Source organism: Mustela nigripes, chromosome 1, assembly GCF_022355385.1.
Source record: "Mustela nigripes isolate SB6536 chromosome 1, MUSNIG.SB6536, whole genome shotgun sequence".
NCBI classification, from domain to species: domain Eukaryota; kingdom Metazoa; phylum Chordata; class Mammalia; order Carnivora; family Mustelidae; genus Mustela; species Mustela nigripes.
This window is the reverse complement of record NC_081557.1, coordinates 243,741,255-243,761,703: the sequence shown is the minus strand read 5'-3', so window position 1 is coordinate 243,761,703 and position 20,449 is coordinate 243,741,255. Positions and strand designations below refer to the sequence as shown.

Below are 20,449 nucleotides of genomic sequence, written 5' to 3'. Positions count from 1 at the left end.
CAGCGGAGGAAGCAGAGGCTCGTTGATTCGTCTGAGGTCATACCGCTGGGAGGTGGGCAAAGCTGAGAGTTGAACACAAGTCTGTTTGAAGAGAAAGCTGAACCCATTATGCCACATGCTACTGTAAACAGAACCTCACTTTTTGGACCTGTGTCCCCCTTCCCTAAGTAGCGCTAAGTCCCTCACTAGGCAAAAGCCATCTCTTACATATGTCTGCATTCCTGGAGCCCGAACAGGGTGCTGAAAGTCAAGGGGAATCCTTTAGCATCCCTACCTGTAGAGAGGGCACCCTGCTGTCAACAGGTTTTCCCAGGGAAGCAGCAGTAAAGGAGGCCTCCAGCCAAGGCAGAAGGCGCGATTTGATGATTTCCACACCATCGTAATGTCCGCCTGAAAGAACCCACAAATCAGGTCAGGGAGAGAAGTTCAGCAATACGGTGAGAGCACCAAGGACAGAAGCAAAAGAAGACGACAGAGCCGGATGGGGAAACATGGGCCATTCTCACCTTCTTGGGCTGCCGTGGTGAGGATCCGAAAGAGCTGTCCTTGTACTTTGGAAATTTGTTCGATGAGCTCAAGGCAATGACTAAGATTTTGATCACATGTGTTTGCCTGCAAAATCAAAACAGAAAAGTCAATGCAATTCCTTTCCTCTGGAACCCACTGCAGGGACCCAAGGCCTGACTTTACCCAGGGGCGCCTGGCTGTGGTATGCTCCCAGGCACAGAGACTGCCCTGGGTTCACCAACCACCTTTCCAGTTCCTCCTGGGCACACAACTAGAATACTTCTCCCAGCTGCCCTAGTAGTCGGCAGTAGTCAGCAGCGGTACAGCGGAGTTCCAGTCATTGGGAAAGGAAGTGCTATATGCTCCTTGCAGGTATGACCCGGAAGAAAACCCCTTGAGCAATTCTCTTCTCTCTCTCCTTCCCCATCAGCCAGCCAGATGCTGAAGACCCAGGAGAGGACCCCAAGGACATAAAGGATGGTGGAGCTACAAGATTTGAAATTTGAAAGGCTAAGCATCCAACACTTGCAATGATTATCATTGAGAAAGTGTGAGTGTGTTTGTGTGTGTGTGTGTGTGTGTGTGTGTGAAGCCACTGAGGTTTAGGGGTTAATTTACTAGCAATACCCCCGACTTGCTATTCAAAGGAACCCTACAAAAACTCCTTTCATAAAGTGAATAGACATTTTGTAACCCAATACAAACCACTGTTTCCTGATTTACCTGCTTTATTGGTTCGTGTCCTCTAAGATCATTATGTAGACTAAGAACACTACTTGTTAATAACAGGAAGGTACTGGGTCATTAAGGATCCCAAGGAGAATAAGACAAAAGACGTGGCACCAGCCATATAGCATGGGCAGACTTGTAGGGGAGAGAGGATCAGAGACAGTTCCCCCCATGGAACATGGGCGCACGAGGTCTACTCCAGAGCCCACGGTCTTGGGAAGGCAGAGAAGACTTCCCCGAGAAAGTGAAATCTAGGCAGGGAGAGCAGGCCGATGTGGGGGGATGGGCAGTTCCAGGGGTTGTGGAACATCAACAGAACACAAAGAAACCCAAGAGGTGGGCCTTTAGCTATTGTTCTGCTTTTTTCACCCCCTTGGTGAGATTTTTACCATTTCCTCACCAGCCAAACCTCTAATGGCGTCTACCACTAAAGGAAGGGACAGAACCACAAGCAATGAACAGATCACATGGGTGTAAAAACACACAGACTGATGTATTGTCTCAAGCCCTAAGAAGGCAGGAGCGGTGGGGGCCTCCTGGGCGCTGGGCAGGACGTGGGGGTGAGGAGGAGAGAAATGAGAACAGGGAGGAAGAGTGGCCTCCAGGCAAAAGTCTACAGGTCATAGGCATGTGTGGGTAGACTGGGGATGTGGTTCAGGCAGGCAGGCAAGCCCCCTGTGGACAGAGGTTGTGCTGACCTGGGTGCTGTTGCACTCCCGGCCTGTGTTCCCTGTGTTCCGTGGTCTCTGTGGTCCAACCCAGTAAGTACTGGACAGACGCATGATGACGAGAAGATTCGCACACTCCGTGTTTATCACAGACCTCCTATGCGCAGGCGCTGTCGATGTTTACGTATATAAGCTCAGGGAAGCCCCACAGCAGTACACTGGGAGGTGGGGGTGTCATTGTTATCACCTCCATTTTCAGTTGACAAAAATGAGATGCACAGAGGTTAAATAACTTGTCTAAGCTTACCTTGCCGGTAAAATGGCAGAACTGAGATTGGAACCCATGCCCTTAAGAGTATGACTGGTGCTGGGAGCAGAGGAAGGACATGAGTGAATGGGGAGGGCCATCCAGAACCACCCCCCCCAAGAGGGGAGACACTGAGAGAAGTCTGGATGCAGAGTACTAGAGAGAGACAGTGATGTACAGTAGAGTAGCAGGGGCAAAGGCCTTGTGGCAGGGGCAGGAGGGAGTTTAGTTACCTTGAGAACCGTAAGTAAGCGTATGTAGCAGAAGCACAGAAGGTGAGAGCCATTGGCAGGACAGATCCTGGAGGGCCTTCCAGGCCTGGGGAGGAGTCTGGAGGGAGTGGACTCGAGCCTAGACCCTAGGTGGAGCTGCTGGGTTATGTCCATGCCTGGTGGACGGCACCTGGTGACAAGCTCTGATTTGGCACCTATGTCTGATGCAGCCATTTGTTTCTGTTTCTCATCCCTCTATCCCCTTCCCTAAAAAGACCAGGAGCTCTCTTTAAAAGTTCCTTTGTCTTTCCTATGTTTATATCAGTTGCCACTGGTATGTTTAACAAATTAAATGGCCCCAAAATATGTGAATGAATGAATGAATGACTTAACAGTGTAATATTGACATCATCAGAACACTTGGAACCCCCAGCAGAACAGCTGTGCCCATCCCTCCCTTGTTGAAGCAGCGGCTCCTTGGCCTTGCTCTCACACCCGCACTTATCATGGTGAACCTGTTACTCAAGAACAGCTTTGCCCTCTGGCTCGATTATGCCATAGCTACGTAGTCAGGGAATGGGGCCTGAGGGTCCAGCACCTGAGTGATTATCTCTGCTCTGCCACTTGTCACCATTCTCTGCAATCCTACACAGATTACTTAACCCTTCTGACCCCAATGCCTCTCCAGGAAAATGGGAATCACGACTTGCAAAGTATTAGGAGAGAATTAAATCCAAAGAATGCATATCTAGCACCTCAAAGACAGAAGGCATTCAACAATTGGTACCTATGAGGTATTATGTATTATTTAAAGGAGCAATGGGTATAGGAATAAAGGCAGACCTCGGTTCAAATATGGTTTCCCACTTAGTTTCTGTATTCTCTTAGAAAAGATGCTTTTTAAAAAGAAAGCGATCACAAGTAGGCAGAGAGGCAGGCAGTGGTGGGGGGTCGGGGAAGTAGGCTCCCTGCTGAGCAGAGAGCCCCATGCAGGGCTCCATCCCAGGCCCCTGAGATCATAACCTGAGCCAAAGGCAGAGGCTTAACCGACTGATCCACCCAGTCGCCCTAGGAAAGGTATTTTAAATATGAGCCTCTGTTTACCCATATTTAGGAAGTGGCTGAACTCATGAACTAAGCTAGGTGCAGAGTAGAGGAGGGACAGAAAAATTAGAAGCATTATTGTAGTATTATTACCATTTGCTTCTATGCCTTGCCCAGAGTCTGGTTCAAAGGAGGTGCCCAAAGGAATGTTTGTTAAGTGGGCTTGTACACACAACTTAAACAGAAGACAAAGTATAGTATAAAACCGTTCCTGTTCCCAAGACCTGTCTCAACACGCTGCAGCTTCTAACACAAAGCATCACGCAAGACGCTCAAATTGCAGTAGGGTCGTGTTCTCTACCAAACAGTCCCCCACAAAATAAACAGAGCAAAGATATGACCGAATTCTGCTGTCTCCTAATTCCAAAGTTCATTCATTCATAAATCACTGTACTCTTACTATTTGTAGCTCAGGAAATAAAGCTACATTGAAAAAATTAGGGGCACCTGGTTGGCTCAATTGGCTAAGCCTCTGCCTTTGGCTCGGGTCATGATCTCAGGGTCCTGGGATTGAGTCCTGCATCGGGCTCCTTGCTCAGTAGGGAGTCTGCTTCTCCCTTTTCCTCTGTACCCTCTCTCTGACTCTCTCTCTCTCTCTAAAATAAATAAATAAAATCTTTTTTTAAAAAAGGAAAGAAAGAAAAAATTAAAAGTTGCCTGCTGTCAATGAGCTCACCAGCTGGGGAAGTGGGATGGAAAATGGGGGACACACAGAGGATTAATAGTTACCTTAGAGTTTACTGAGTGTCTTGTGGGCAGTGAGCTGGCACGGGAACAAAGCACACCCTCGTGAGCAGTGAGGGGTAAGAAATGAAGGTATTTCAAGAGGAGGAGCAGCAGGCATGAGAGCCAGGAGGAACAAGGTGTACCAGAAGGGCAAGTGGAATACAGGGTCCAGAGACCAAGTAATGATAAACTTTATTTGTCACATGAAGGGTTCTGAGCCTTACGCCATCACTGAATATTTAAGGGGGACAGGAAAAGGAGAGTGGTGACGTGGTTCAATTTACTTTGCATTTTATGAAATTCACTCTGGCAGAAGCCAACCACACAGGGTTCCGAAAAGGAAGTGAACCTGGTGGGAAGTGGGGGTGGTTGTAACCCTCTGGCTGGGGAATGCAGTGCCTTTGCCCAACCACAGGACACAAGTGGAGAACCAGCAAGGCTAGAGAGGGGGAAACAAGTCCTGTTGGGTTCGTGTTGGGTTGGAAGAAATCTGGAGCCTCCCCATGATGCAGGCTAGAAGGCAGGTGATGACTGAGGTCAGGAGCTCTGAAGAAAGCCCAAGCTGGAGATAGATTTGGGGGTCCCCAGCATCTGGGAAACAGTTAACGCCATAGGACTTGATGCATCAATTGCTTTTGAGAAATCGAGGAGCTAAGAACAAGGAAGAAGAAGAAGAAGGCTGGTTATCAGGTAACTTCTGGTGACCTTGATGAGAGCAGTGACGGCAGACTGGTGTGGGATATTTGATGTATTTCCAGACTGCATGGGGGTGAGGGAACCAATCGGAGCCAAGAAGAAGCAAAAACAATGAGGACAAGTGACCCTTTTCGAGAAGTTCCCCAGTGTGGGGAAGAGTAATGTGGATGTCCCTACTCTCGTGCCCCAAACAAAAGCTCCTAATACTATCAAGCCCATATATTGCCTGATTTCCTAAATCCTTCCTAACATGCCTCCGCATGACTCATCCACCTTACTTCCCTCTGCTCCCCTGCCAACAACTCTCTCCTCTCCAGCCACTATCCTGCCTTGCATACGCACACGTTACATAGACACAGGATCCGCCACCAATGCTTTAATGCCTTTCACGTTCTTAACTTGTGAGCAGCCTTGACCTTAACATTTCTCCTTGTGACAGCCTGATCATCCAAGCCTCTACCAATGATTCTCTCATACCTTTGATTCTATCCCTCACCTTGAACCACCCCTGCAACATGGAAGAGAAAACTTTTCATTGCTAAGTCAACAAAATGTATCACTCAATATCTTTCATCAACTGACAAACTACGGTTGGAACAGCTATTTAAATCTATCGCTTTGAGCACAAAATACAGTGATTTACATTTTAAGAAAGCTCGGTCTCACACACACAAAACATTAGATAAGACTTAATAGTACAAAGGGTTCAGCCCAACATTCCTTTAAAATATGAATGCTATTATAACATTAAGTGATTTACCTGGCTTTATTTTTTTAAACTTTTATTTAAGGAAAACCTCATCTTACATACAAGAATGCCATTCCAGGGCGCCTGGGTGGCTCAGTGGGTTAAGCCGCTGCCTTCGGCTCAGGTCATGATCTCAGGGTCCTGGGATCGAGTCCCGCACCGGGCTCTCTGCTCGGCAGGGAGCCTGCTTCCTCCTCTCTCTCTCTCTCTGCCTGCCTCTCTGCCTACTTGTGATCTCTCTCTGTCAAATAAATAAATAAAATCTTTAAAAAAAAAAATAAAAAAAGAATGCCATTCCAATCCTGCCGGTTGGAGAATGGGCAGATGAGCAAGGGAAAAGAAAGATCAGTAGTCAGTGTGTAGAGACTCATCTGAGCGGCAGTAGGGGGCAGTTGCTTGTAGCCAGTCGTGGAAATTCACACATGGCAAACAACAGCCTGAATTTCTACCTTCTTTTTTCCCCCACTGTCCGGCTAATGTGTGCTAGAGGGGATGGGCAGAGGAGGGTGGTGGAAATGGACACCTCAAATGAGTAGAATTTCCTTACACCTGCCCTCCCTCTGTAGGAGGCAAGAGAATAAACTTGGCAAGCAAAAGACCTACTTTCAAGTCCAAGTTCTATCCTTTCTTTTCAAGTCCAAGTTCTACCCTTTCTACTCGTGTGACCTCGGGCAGGTTAGCTGCTCTCCTAAGGTTTGATTTTCTCATCTGTAAAATACAGAAAATAAAACCTGCTATTTCACAGGCTTTTATAAAATTTCAAGGCAATAATGCAGGAAGAGAGCTTTGAAAGCCTTCGAGGGCTCCTTACGTGCTGGTTATAAGAGGCTACAATTCGTCCTCCAGGGAAATGGCTGTCCCATATATGGGCAGCCCCTTCACGTGACTCAGTTTCCAAAATCAACCCTCTTCTACAGTGTAGCTGACTTTCCCACTACACCACTACCTCCACAACAATATTTTAAAACCAAAATACTAAATTTTAGATATAAGAGAAGGAGGCTTATATATACCCCAACATCTTAGCAAAAACTTCTATTTAGACTTCCTCTGGAGTTTACCATCTTGACCTGCAGTTACTATTTCTACCAGGTTTCTTTCATTAATTATTTCCCGAAAACATGAAACAACAATGTTGTTTCCATTAAAAGTTTGTCTAAGAATGTTGATAGTCCTACTGTTAAAAATAGAATAATCTGTCCTAATCACTTGTCAATTTCTTTCCTACCCATGAATTCATCGTTAGCAGCTGTGGCAGAAACTTTAGCACTCGTGAAAGATTCCACATGCTTTCCAGGTCTCGGGCTCGTTTACAAGGAGACTGGAGCCGCGTAACAATCCTGGTCTAGGGAAGAGGAGTGAAAGTGATGTGTATAATGTAAGTGCCCTCTTTCTCTCTCTCTTCCCCTGTGGACCTTTGCGGTCCCGGGATGAGATCTGTGATGAGATGACTTGTTCCACCAGGTGGCGGCCACCCGAACCTGAGCCAGTGACGGAGGAGAGGGGCCATCAGAGTTGGCATGAATGAGAAATCTCTCTCATGTAAGTTTAGACAGTAAGATTTGGAGCTGTGTTCATCACTGCAGCTTAGCAGTAAAGAGATCAAGAAAAGAAAAAATGTTTTCTATGAATTCACTAGACTGAACCCCAGGAATGTGGAAGTTTATTGACTATGGGGGAGGACAAAGGCAGCCAGGGAATCCGTTTGAAGACACCATAGCAACTACAACAAAGCTTCTGTACTGAGAATCAAGGATATTTTGTCATGCAGACAACATCTATTTTAACACAAAGATTATCCAGAAACAGAGGGACACCTCTTTGAGAAATCCTTTTTATGTACTGATATTGAATATGCTGTTGTCGCTTGCAAGGGCAGATTTCTATAACACAAGAGGAGAGTAATGCAAGGGGAAGTGTGATCAGCTGTCCCTAACATCCCCACCCACATAGCAGATAATCACAAGTTTCCAATTCGTGATGTCCTGATGTCTGTTATTATACATCAAGAATGGAATCTTCTGTCTTAGGGATGGGGTTATCAAGGATCTGGTAAGTTCTTACCGTTTGCTCCTGTAATTACATACAGTACATTTTAAAAAGTAATAAATGTCAGAGCATCTGACCAAAGGTAGCTCCCTAGTCCACAAGATTCTGGGTGGATATAAATGCGTCTCGGGAGGAGGAGGAGTTTCAGCCCAGAGCTGACCTTCTCCAGGTACTGCTAACATGGGAAGGAGGTTAATTTCTTTTTTTTTTTTTTAGATTTATTTATTTGTTTATTTATTTATTTGATAGAGAGAGAGATCACAAATAGGCAGAGAGGCAGGCAGAGAGAGAGAGGAAGAAGCAGGCTCCCTGCTGAGCAGAAAGCCTGATGCAGGTCTCGATCCCAGGACCCTAAGATCGTGACCTGAGCCGGACACAGAAGCTTAACCCACTGAACCACCCAGGCGCCCCTGGAAGGAGGTTAATTTCTCATCTTAACATCTCTGTGAACTAACTACGTCCCGAGACCTAATTCTGATCTGCATGTTCAGTTGGGAGCATTTGGGCAGCAGACTATTACTTGAAGGACCATTCTCAGAGTCTGACCTTGTTTACATGTCTCCTCACTGCATGATGCTTTTAAATCCCACCTCCCATTGCCCCCTGGGGATAACATCCAAACTCCTTAACACACCACCCAAGGCCTCTACTCTCTGGCCCCAACCACCCCACATTCTCAGCCCATCTCACTTCCTCTCCTTGCCCAGAACCATTCTGGGCAACCACAAAGACCAGCTTCTTCCTTCCTTCCTGCTTTATCACCTGCTGTTTCCTCTGCCCTTTATATGCTACTCTGCCTGGAAGTTTCCCGTTAAGATGCAGCTCACATTTCCACTCCCAGCATCTAGCACAGACAGACATATCATAAACTCTGCAAAAATATTTTGTTGAATGAATTAGTTAATCAGTAAAGGTACATTGCCAAAAGTGGGCGCCTGGGTGGGTCAGTGGGTTAAGGCCTCTGCCTTCAGCTCGGGTCGTGATCCCAAGGTGCTGGGATCGAGTCCACATCGGGTTCTCTGCTCAGCGGGGAGCCTGCTTCCTTCTCTCTCTCTCTCTGCCTACTTCTCTGCCTACTTGTGATCTCTGTCAAATAAATAAATAAAAATCTTCAAAATAAATAAATAAATAAAGGTACACTGCCAAAAGTGTACATATAGAGTGTTTAGGCCAAAGCTTCACACAAAGCAGAAGCTAAGTAACCATTTATTGAATGAATTATTAAGCCCTTAATAACTGGCTCAGTTCTTGGTTGAACAAGAAGAGATTTTCTATGGCTCTTTCGTCAACATTCTCAGTAACCACACAGGAGGAAAAACAATTCTGAAAGTTACATGTTTGTACAAGCTGTCCTTGAACAGCCAATGCAATCCAAGGTTTAAAGACCAAGTAATACAATATTTCAGCATTTCTTTAATAACTAAAAGTAAGTGAATTTGCAATGTTTGCTTTTGTTTTTATTGTGTTTCTCTAGCAAGGTTTGGAAAAATATCCCTTCTTGGAGTCATTTTAAATAAATAAATCTTTTTTAAAAAATCAAGCAAGTAGTGGTTTTGTGTAGGGCCCAGAAGATTGCTAGATGTTGTAGGATTAAAAACTAGCTAACATATAAAAAACAAAGGCATTGGGGCAGAAAATTGCATTTTTTAAAAAATTTACTGTGTCTAACAACATACATAGGACACAAGGAAAAGAGTGTTGGTGGACAGATTAAGGCAGAGGAAATGGGAAGCCTTATGAAGGAAATTAAGAGAAATTTTAAAAAGTTAACTAAGATCTATTAATCCCAATAATGACTCGTTTAAAGGAAAATGAAAATTTTGCATTGTGCTTTAGATCTGTTCAAATCATTGATCTTTTTCACTGAAAATAACTTTTTCCCAAGGGGATAACTTTAATCACATTCTTAATTCTAGAGTGGTATTTATGGTCTTTTATTTTGCTTGAGTTAACTAGAACTAAATCAATGTGGTCACAGTCAGCAAAATCAACTTTCCATAGCAAATATAATATAAAGCTTTTAATGAATAAACCTCTAGAGCCAACATTTTAATAAACGTACTTTGCTACAACGACTACTCTTCATCTTAAGGTTTCAAGGAAAAAGTCCTCGGAACTATTAAAACAAACTTGCTGTATTACAAAGAATGTCTAAGCCATTGACCAAAACCCACCCTGTAGGTGACAGGTTACTGAATAAGTCTAGAGGTAACCTTAATTTTGGTAGGTATATATACATATTTTATTATCCTCTCTCTTTAGCTATGCATACATACGGAAACACACACACACACAATTAAAAACGCTTATGCCCTCTCAATTGTGCCCCTACTTGGAAATCATGGCTTTGGCTTCAAATCAATTTTAATAAAGGCTGAGTTAAAGATATTTGGGGATCACCTGTAATTCTACACTGGATATGAGGTTTTAAGAAGACAAATGTGTCCCAGAACCCAGGTGTGTGGGAGAATGGTGGTGGCATTCAGTCAGTCATTATTTAATTCAACATTGCATTGCAATGAACAAACATTGCAAATTCACTTTCTTTTAGTTATTAAAGAAAAGCTGACGTATTGTATTACTTGGTCTTTAAACCTAGGAGGCACGCATTATTCTAAGTGCTGAGAATACAGAGATAAGCAGAAAAGGGAGAACTCTCTGCCCTCTGGAGCTTACATTTTAGTGGGAAGAGGGGAAAGAAAGATTGACAATAAAATAAAAGAATAAGTAAAAATAAGAAGATGCGTTTATTACAGAAGAAACAAAGCAGAGAAGGGACACAGTGTGCCAGGGGCAGGGGGAGGAGATGGCAGTTGTGAACAGGATGGTCTCTCCTGAGAAGGTGAAATTTAAACAGACTTGAAGGAGGATAGAAAGCAAAGCTGTTGGTAGCTTACTGAAATACCCACAAGCAAAAGTTTTCCAGGCAGAGAGGAACAGGAAGTGAAAATGCCCTGAAGCATGAGACTGGCTGATGGGCTCTAGACTCTTCTGCCCAATAGAGTAACCACTAGTCATATGTGACTATTTAAATTTAAATTGATTAAACTTAAATGAATTTTAATTTTTTTAATTTAAATGAAATGTAAAATTCATTTAAATTTAGGGGCACCTGGGTGGCTCAGGGGGTTGGGCCTCTGCTTTCGGCTCAGGTCGTGATCCCAGGGTCCTGGGATCCAGCCCTGAATTGGGCTCTCGGCTCAGCAGGGAGCCTGCTTCCCACCCACCGCACCCCCCCCAGCCTGCCTCTCTGCCTACTTGTGATCTCTCTCTGTCAAATAAATAAATAAAATCTTTAAAAATAAATAAATTTAAAATTTAAAATTCATTTCTCAGTTTGTACTTACCACAATTCAAGTACCAAATAGCCACCATATTGGACAGCGCCTGTATAGAACAAGTCCATCATAGAAAGTTCTACTGGACAGCTTTGCTCTAGAAACAACAACCAGATCAGTATTGCTAGAGTAGATTGAGGAAGAGAGTAAGAGATGAGGTCAGCATTTAAAGGAGCACAATTGTGTAGGGCTTTGATGGCCATTGAAGGAACTTTGGCTTTTATTCTGAATAGGACAGAAGCCTGAGGGCTCTATCAGAGAAGTAACTTGATCTCACTTGACATTTAGAAGAATCTCTCTGAGATATGTTTATATCTAGATGAACGATGATGGAAGATGGACAAGGATGGTTACAGCATAGGTGGTGAAAGGGTTCTGTGCGAATTTCGAAGTAGGTACCAACAGACTCAGCTGGTGAAAAGCTTGTGGGGTGAGTCATGCTGAAAACATTGAAGTAAAGAAGATCAGTGTTCACAGCACGGGCGTCGCTAAGGTAGGTTTTAGACTGATTTGACTTCAAGCTGATGAGAGCACAACTGAAAATGTCTCATGGGCAATCGGAGAAGTGAGCTCAGATGAGAAGAGGTCCTGAATACAGATATGAGATTCATGGGCATATGTATAAGAGAGAAGCAAGAATGGAGGCCCAAAGAAGATTCCTAAAGTCTTAAAGAACTGCCATAGGAGGAAAATGGGTAAGGCAAGGAGACCAGTCACTTGAAGAATAGAGCTAGCGACAGTCACAGGCAACAGAAACACCAAAGAGTCCAAGAAAATGATTGCATGGGGAAACGGCCACAGATCTTTTTTGGAAAGGCATTGGTCTCCAAGACGGCAGTTTCTATGAAGGGGGGGGGGGGGAGTCTAGATTGGAATGATTTCAGTGACAATAGAGGAGCAGGGGGGATTACTGCTACTGAGAAAGGAAAGTGTAATAAACTTCGGCATTTCTCTATCATTAAACTTGGTCCAGTCAAATGTTAGTGTGATTTATGTGAAACACTGTCTTGTGACAAACTGAATATACATTTTGTAATATATATATATATATATAAAAATATATAAATATTTTAAGTCATCTCTACAGCCAACGTGGGCCTCAAATTTACAATCCCAAGATAAGGAGTCCCACGTTCTACCAACTGAGCCAGCCAGGCACCCCCAAACTAAATATCCTTTTTAGCATTCAGAGTTTATTTAGGCCAAGGGGGTAATAATGAAAGGAAGAGGGTGGGGTGGGAGGAAGGAAGGAAGGAATGGGGGAAGGGAGAAAGGAAGACAGAATAGGCTGTAAGAGGTAGAAAGAGGTGAGTTTTAATTTTCCTGCAATCTTGATGCAGAAGTGCTCATTCTTTAAAGGTGGGCAAAGATGGTAAACAGGGAACACTACAAAGGGAGCAAGGAGAAAGCTGTGGGTGTTCTTTGAGTTCTCCTCTACCACAGGAGCCCTGGTCAAAGGGTGAATGGGAAAGCCCAGAGACTCAGACAGCATCCAGTTGCATTTTTCCTGGTAGGATTTCAGAAATGAGCCAATTTAAATTTAAAAAAAAAAATTGAGATCTGGTTAAATGAATCTGTCCTATTTAACAGAAGAGGTACTGAGACCCACAGAGGTGAAATAAATTCCCCCAGGGAATTCAGCTGGTACTATCTAGAGCCAGAACCAGAACCCGGGCTCATTCCGGGTCCACGCATGCCCAGCTCTGTCTGCCTCACTGTTCCACTTTATGAGGGGGACCCTCCTATTTAAGACGGACAGATCAAACCCAGCAAATGCAACACCGAGTTGTACTTAATGTGCGGGGGAGGTTAACGCGAGCCGGAGTGGGGGTGGGGATTAATGAGACTTGAGGAGCTCTATGGGTTTGATGCCAGAATGTTGGCTTCCTACAAATGCCTTGGTTACAGGCCTCCTGAATTCTCTGCCTTGGTGTGGAATTGTGCCTTTCTTGCCATGCTGACCAGCACACAAGTGAAACCCGCAACGTTGACAAGTGTCCATCTCACTGACATCCGAGTAATGGCTTCTGGGAGTATTTTTATAAAAATTCATTGTGATACAATCCCTGAGTATTCTGAGACGTGCGGAGAGGCACGACCAGGGGTATAGTTTAAAAAAAAAAAAAAATCGAGTTAGGGATAGGGAGGTGGGTTGCTAACGGAGCGGATGGGAGGGAAAGCAGCAGGCTGGAGCCCTGGCGGACTGGGGTCTCTGCCGTTGCTAGGGCCGCCAGCGTCCTTGGTTACCGCTGGGCCGAAGGCGCGCTCTCCGCGCGGGCTCCGAGTCTGCGCTCCGCGAGTTCCGTCCCCCCCCCACCAGCGCCCCCTGGCGCGGAGGGGAGAAAACTGCACCGGCAGGCCCGTGCCCTTCCTCCCTCCCCGGCGATCCCGGTTCGAGACGCGGTCCCGGTGAGACACCACGCCCGCCCGGGCTTTGCCAAGCGACCGCCCCGGGCCAGCCCTGCGAGGGCTGTGCCGGGAGCTAAAGCGACGGCGAGCCCGGGGCTGTCCCCCGCGGACTCACGTTGTACTCCCTCAGCCAGCCGTCTAGCTTGTCGTGCATCAGTCGCAAAGTTTCGCTCGAGACCAGTTTCCTCAGGTTTTCTGCCATCGCTCACTTTTGCGCTCGGCCGCGCTCTGGGAGATGGGAGACGTGGAGGGGACGAGGCGGCGGCGTCCGCGGGCCCCCGGGGCGACGCGGCGGGAAGGGTGTTCTCCGCAGGGGCTCAGAGCGCGGCTGCTGCTGCCATCCTCCGCCTCGGGTCAGAGCCGGCAGGGTTCGGCAAGCCGGGGGGCGGGGAGGTGCCCTGGGCCGCAGCCGCCGCGCCTCATCCGCCGCCCGGCGCGGTCTCGCGCTCCCGCGCCGCCGCCCGCAGCCCCCGCCATAAATACGGCGGCGATTATTAAACAAACCCTGACGTGGGCGGCCGGCTGCTAGGGACGCGCCCCGCGCGCGCCCTGGCAACGCCGGCCTCCGCCGCGCGCCCCCGCTGCCGCCGCCACCCGCCGCCCTCCCGGAGCCCTCGTGGCCGGGCACCCGCCCCGGCGCGCCCTGGAGCCGCTCCTGCTCCTGCTGGTGCTGCTGCTGCTGCTGCTGCTGCTCCTGCTGGCCGAAGGCGAGGCCGCCCAAGACCCCTGACGCTCGGGATGGGGCCTGGGGCGGGCGGGGCGCAGACCGGCGAGGGCGGCTACCCCATCCCTTGCAGGACCGCGACTCGCCCGCCCTGTGGGATGGGGGCATCCCGCGGCCTCTCGCCCGGAAAAGCGAAGGTGGTAGGTTTCTCCACGGACCGTCGGGTTAGGCAGCAGGTAAGCGTCTGACGGCGCCCCCCTTGATGCGTTAACTTCTCAGACCTTCGGGGCTTCGTTTGCAGCACCGAGGGGTTGGGGGGCGCCCAAGTGCGGAGATCGGAGGCGCTCGGGCGTCCGCAAACCCGAGTTAATCCTCGGGCTTAGACAAGGTTAGGTATAGTGTTGTTTTTTGTTTGTTTTTTTAAGATTTTTAAAAATCTATTTGACAGAGATCACAAGTAGGCAGAGAGGCAGGCAGAGAAAGAGGAAGGGAAGCAGGCTCTGCACTGAGCAGAGAGCCCCATGCGGGGCTCGATCCCAAGACCCTGAGATCATGACCTGACCCAAAGGCAGCGGCTTTAACCCACTGAGCCACCCAGCGCCTCTGGGTGTAGTTTTAGAATCACCGAGTACTCTGAAGTTTTCATTCAATTCTCGTTCTCTAACTGAAACTTGGTGAAAGTTCAGACCGCGCTTGGCACTATTTCAAAAGGGTGCGTGAAGCTACGGGGATGGTTTCAACCGCTTAAGAAATGAAACAGTTTCAACCATCATGAAGCACTTTAGAAGCCTTTATTTTATATGCATCAAATGATGAGCTGATTGCAAATCATTCTTATCTAGTCGTTAACACAGCAGGAGTGGGGCCGGGCCACAGCGAGCCAGCTAGCTAGTTTATTTCGGTGCCGTTTCTTTAGGAACTTGAAAATATATGAACTTTGCACATGTCCAAATATGGTAATGTTATCTAATATATAGTAATATATGGTAATATTCAGAGGTTGTTTCTCTTCATTATGGTGGTTTTCTGTCCTCCAATGAAAACGAGAAGCTCATTTCTGGAGCCGAAGTACTATCTTCTATAGGCTACAAAATAAGAACTAGAGAAGTTCTCATCACAAGGAAAAAAAATTGTGACCATGTGTAGTGATGGATGCTAACTAGATTTATTGTGTTGGTCACTTCACAACATGTGCAAATCCTGAATCATTACATCGTACACCTGAAACTAATAAAATATTATGTGTCATTTAGATCTCAATAACAACAAAAGGAACAATAAGGACCATAAGGGTACATAACATATTTTATTAGAGTAGTGTAATAATTACTAAAGTAAAAGAAAAAAACAAACAAAAGACCCCACTAAGTATTCATTAGACACTTTCTTCCTTTAAAAAATACGTAAAGAGGGAGGAAGGGAATGGAGAAAAATCCCACAGATTTTTTAATTGGGAGCCAATAATTGCATATTTCAATAAGCAGTTGGAGTCTTTGAACAGTCCTATTTACTTATCCATAAAAAACAAGTTGGAATATTTGCTTATGTCAGATTAGGGGTTAAATCCTCTTCTTTGCTGTGGACTCTGTGACTGCTACTCCTTGGTTACGCTATCTATAAACAAGAGACAGTAGTTCTTACATCACAGGATTATTATGCGACTAAACTAAAAAATTCGTGTGGCATTCTTTTTTTTTTTTTTTTTTTAAGATTCCATTTATTGATTTGACAGAGAGAGATCCCAAGGCAGAGCAGCCCTGGAGGTGGGTGGAAAGCAGGCTCCCTGCTGAGCAGAGAGCCTGATGTAGGATTGGAGCCCAGGACCCTGAGATCGTGACCTGAGATGAAGGCAGATGCTTAACCCACTGAGCTACCCAGGCGCCTCTCATGTGGCGTTAACACAGCACTTGGCACAGTGCTTCACAAACGCAGGATCATTATTACTACAATGTGGATCACAGTACATTTAGTAGAGATAACAAGGCTGGAAACAATCTAATCTCCAGCCATAGAGTGAAGGTTGAACAAATCCTTCAGTGAAATGTTACACAATAGAAATCCTGTCACTGAAGAGTATCTGTTGTCTAGGAATTCTCACTGCATAAAGTTAAGTGAAAAAAGCAGGGACACTAAATAATCTACATTGAGTTATACAATATCAGCCCAAAGCGTGATTATAGATTATTTTAGTTTGCTCCTTTATACTTCTTTGATTTTCCAAATTTCTACCATGAACACTGATTCCTTTTTTGAAAACTTATTCAGAAGCAGAGTTACCCAAAGAGTTACCTCAGGAAAAGTGTTAGCCAAAATAACAATATTAAGCGGACTCAAAACAAAACATGCTTTGACCAAATGTCCAAATTACTAATGTAATAGTCTTAGAGTCTTAGGATAGAATGGATCTCTGAAATTACTTTAGAATTTGCTACCCGATATTGTTTATATCTAATAGGCTCGAGTCCCACAGCTGGATTCAAAACCCTAATCGCCTACAGTCATTTCCGGTACTACTTGGGTGTCCCCAGATCTCTGAAGTGTGTGCTGTGTATAGCAGGAACCTCAGGTTTATCAATAAAAAACCAACATCGTCATCAATGACTCAAAACAAAGGAAGTGTTCTATGTATCTATTCATTATTTTCTCCCCACTACTTCCAAAAGAAGACCTGAGATAACGTACAATAAGAACCTTGTAGAAAATATCATTGTTAGATTAGAAATATTTTTTTAGTGGAAAAAGCAAGTATACCCCCAATTTAAGCTTATGTATGAAATTGAGCTTTATTTAACATTGAATCTGTAGTTTGTGGAAGCCAGCACAGAAAGGAAAATGACTTTTATGATTATTATTACTTGAGTTTAAAAGTATACGTACCACTTCTTTGAGTGAAACACATTTCCCTGCTACCAGTTACAAAATATGTTTATCTTTTTCCAAAGAGCCTAGAACAACACAGATGACAGTGTCTTTAATACTTCCCCCACTTTAAAAAAAAAATAGAGAAAAACAATCTTGATATGCTTGTTTCCTGCGGTCACCTTCCATCAATGCCAAGGGGGTGACACTAGAACTCATGTCATCAAAGAGACACTGACACACCAAGAAACTGACGCGCCATTTCTTAGCTCTCTAGTGATGTTGCCTGATACAAGCTTAGAACTTCCATACCTGTAGCAGTAAGTGGACATCCTCATAAGTGCCCTTCATAATCATCCCCTCCACAGAGCTTTTGATGGGTGCTAGATAGCAATCAATTTAAGAGAGAGCTGGAGCCTGGAGTGCAAATAGTCTGTGTTGCTGACAAAAGAAGAATCCATATGCTTCATATTACAAGTGTGCAGGCAACAAGGTTGAGATTCTATTTTTAAAGCCTACTTTTTTATACATATGGAAGAAAACATCAGATTAGTAAAGGCTCTATTTGGACAGCACTTTAATTTTGTCTCAATTTGATTATTTTAGGATATAATCACTTGGCGATTATTTGTAAAGAAAAGAGAAAATCAAATTTTTCTTTTGTGGTACACTATCAGGTATGTTGAAAAAGTTGAAAGAACAATAAAGTCAGATCATGATGCACACTCTTGTTTTATCTCTCCCTCTGCCAATCAGTGGTTTCTTGTGACCTTACAGAAGTCTTTAATGACCCTGGACTTCAGGTTTTTTCCACCTACATAATGAAAAACATAGATTAGATCAGCTCTGAGATCTCTTGCTCTTCTCTTGTTTCTTTTAACATACTGGTTATGGGTCATATTGAGCAAATCTTGCCCTTTATTCCAATTTATTTCCCAACCATCACCTTATTTTCAGTTTTTGGTTCACAGTTCAGCTTGGGTCAGTCAAGTCTTGATTCTGAGAGCATTAGTCAATCACCAAAAGCTGAACATTTTTCTTGAGTACAATTTATTCTGCAGCCTTGCCAGAATAACTAATGCACCTAGCCTCCAGGAAATAAGCAAGTGTTTTCTTTGTAGTTGCACTTTAAATACATTTAAACCAGCTGAAACTGACAAGATCTCCCCAACTCTCCCCAGGCTCTCAGAGCTCATCCCCCACTCTTCTTTATGCTTATTTTCTTTCACTTTTGGACATGCTGATACTGTTGCAGTTATCACAGGACATTAAACTTATTTGTCTGCCTCCTGTATGAGCTTCTTGAAGAAAGGGACAGAGGTTTAAAAGCTTGTTGAACTTGAAGTGCCTGGGTGGCTCAGTTGGTTTAGCATCTGCCTTTGGCTCTAGTCATGATCCCAGGGTCCTGGGATCAGGCCCTGCATTGGGCTCCCTGCTCAGCATGGAGTCTGCTTCTCCCTCTCCCTCTGAATCTCCCTCTGCTTGTTCTCCCTCTCTCTGCCAAATAAATAAAATCTTTAAAAAAAAAAAAAGTTTGCTGAACCAAACTTAATAAAGAGTGAAAGAAAAAAGGAAAGAAGGAAGGGAGGGAGGAGCCCATTGGCTGCTTTCTAGCTGATGTCATAATCCTGTTGAGGCAAAAGAAAGCAAAGTTTTAATAGCCAGTTGGCCGTTCTTATGGCATCATAATTCTGCCACCCACTCGTTCTAGAGAAGTGTGGGGTGACAAACATCTGGATGGAATAGGAAAAGTCCTGACTTATAGAGTCCTTAACTCAGAAGTTTACATGCATCCCTCAACTGGGGAGATTTTCAGCTGGGGATTTTAAGAAGCCACTGAGAGCTTCACTGAAGCCACTCAGTGTAGCGAGAGGTGTGTCGGTGTGGAGGTCCACGCTGCACTAAGCATAAACACGTGCGAGGATATACAGTGGCATCCTCGTCATTTTCATTTCCTCACTAAGGACAGTTGCCCACCACCCCCAACCCTTAGCTAGTGGGGCTGAAAGAATGTTCTGCCCAGCTGTGGCCTGGATGCTTTTACAGGTATGCTGTGCTATTCTGTCCAATAGCTCCTTTAGGGTAGGGCCTGGTGCCATCTGAAGAACATCTTTTAACCCTTTCTTGCCCACTTGCATGAAGCTTCTTTAAACCCAGTTTCATTGATGATCTTGCCGGGGTGCTCTGTCTCCGTTCACGGGGAGCAAAATGCTCGTTTGTCCATGTACTTCATGTTCTCTAGTCTGAGACTCTGGGTACTCATTTTAGCAGCTTCATTGGGTCCTTTTTGGGTTCTGCTACATTGCAGGGAAAGATTTTTTTTTAAAAAAGATTTTATTTATTTATTTGACAGTGAGAAATCACAGGTAGGCAGAGAGGCAGGCAGAGAGAGAGAGGGAAGCAGGCTCTCTGCTGAGCAGAGTGCCCGATGCGGGACTTGATCCCAGGACCCTGAGATCATGACCTGAGCCGAAGGCAGCGGCTTAACCCACTGAGCCACCCAGGTGCCCCAGATTTTAAATGATTTTAAAAGGAGAAAAAATCCTCCACCCTTGGAGAAAGAACCAATTGGTTGGGATCTGAGCTGAAGGCAGGTCCCACCACTGCACAGAAGCAGGGATGCTGTCTCCTGTGTCGTGCCAACAAGCATTCCCTGCTCACAGCAACAGTTCAGAATGTTTCTGTCAAAGTATTTCATGCCCTTTATTGGTTAAAGGACAAAAACAAGAAGAAAATGTTCATATATCACAACGTATCACCTTAGCACCTAAACAAACTATAGACCTTTTGTAGCAAATACAGCTGAGAAGGAGGGAGCCAATTTAGTATGACTTTTGAGAGTTACAGGTACCCCTCCTGTCGCAACCCAGGTTTCCATCACCATTGTGATGGAATATTGAAACATCCCTGCCCTCCATGTTTTCAGCTCACTAGCTAAATGCAATGGCAGATACTTGGCTCTGAAAATGGCCATCAAAGGGGTGCTCTTAGGATACATGAAGGTGTTGCAGTGTATATAGGGTGTGATCTACACTGTGAGATCTCCTTAAACATCCCAGGAGAGGACCTAGGACAGCATGATGGCAGTCCCTAAAATGAAGGATGTTGAAATAGGTTTTTTCATCACATCTGATAAACATCAACTGAATTTCTGGGTGACAGAAACATCTGCCTTAGTCATAAGGCAGAATTAGACTTGGTTTCTGCTCCCCAGCATCTCACAATCTATTCAGAGGAAAGACACATAACCATAGATCAGTGTGACAAGTTACAATAGTAAATATAAAATTCTATGGAAACACTGATCAACCCTTCCCTTACTTCCTCCTCCAGCTCCCTGAAGAAAAGATCAAAGGAAGTTGTAGAAGAGAACGCCATTTAGAGCCAGATCTGGAAGGATGGAGAGGAGTTTCACCAGGAAGAGAAGAGATGA

General features: G+C 45.0%; 1 protein-coding gene across 3 annotated transcripts in view; it reads right to left on the bottom strand.

Annotated features, from left to right (window-relative positions):
- SPATA18 (spermatogenesis associated 18) overlaps window positions 1-14,073 on the bottom strand; it is a 39,367-nt gene extending 25,294 nt beyond the window's left edge. For all 3 annotated transcript variants that reach the window (XR_009400982.1, XM_059383765.1, XM_059383778.1), the window contains exons 1-3: window positions 13,609-14,073; window positions 507-612; window positions 275-390 (exon numbers count right to left, since the gene is read on the bottom strand). Coding sequence is in view for 2 of the 3 variants with exons in the window: in XM_059383765.1 (XP_059239748.1) it covers window positions 275-390; window positions 507-612; window positions 13,609-13,695 (309 nt within the window). In the remaining variant the exon portion in view is untranslated. The remainder of the gene's footprint in view (window positions 1-274; window positions 391-506; window positions 613-13,608) is intronic.
- Window positions 14,074-20,449: the final 6,376 nt, after the last annotated feature.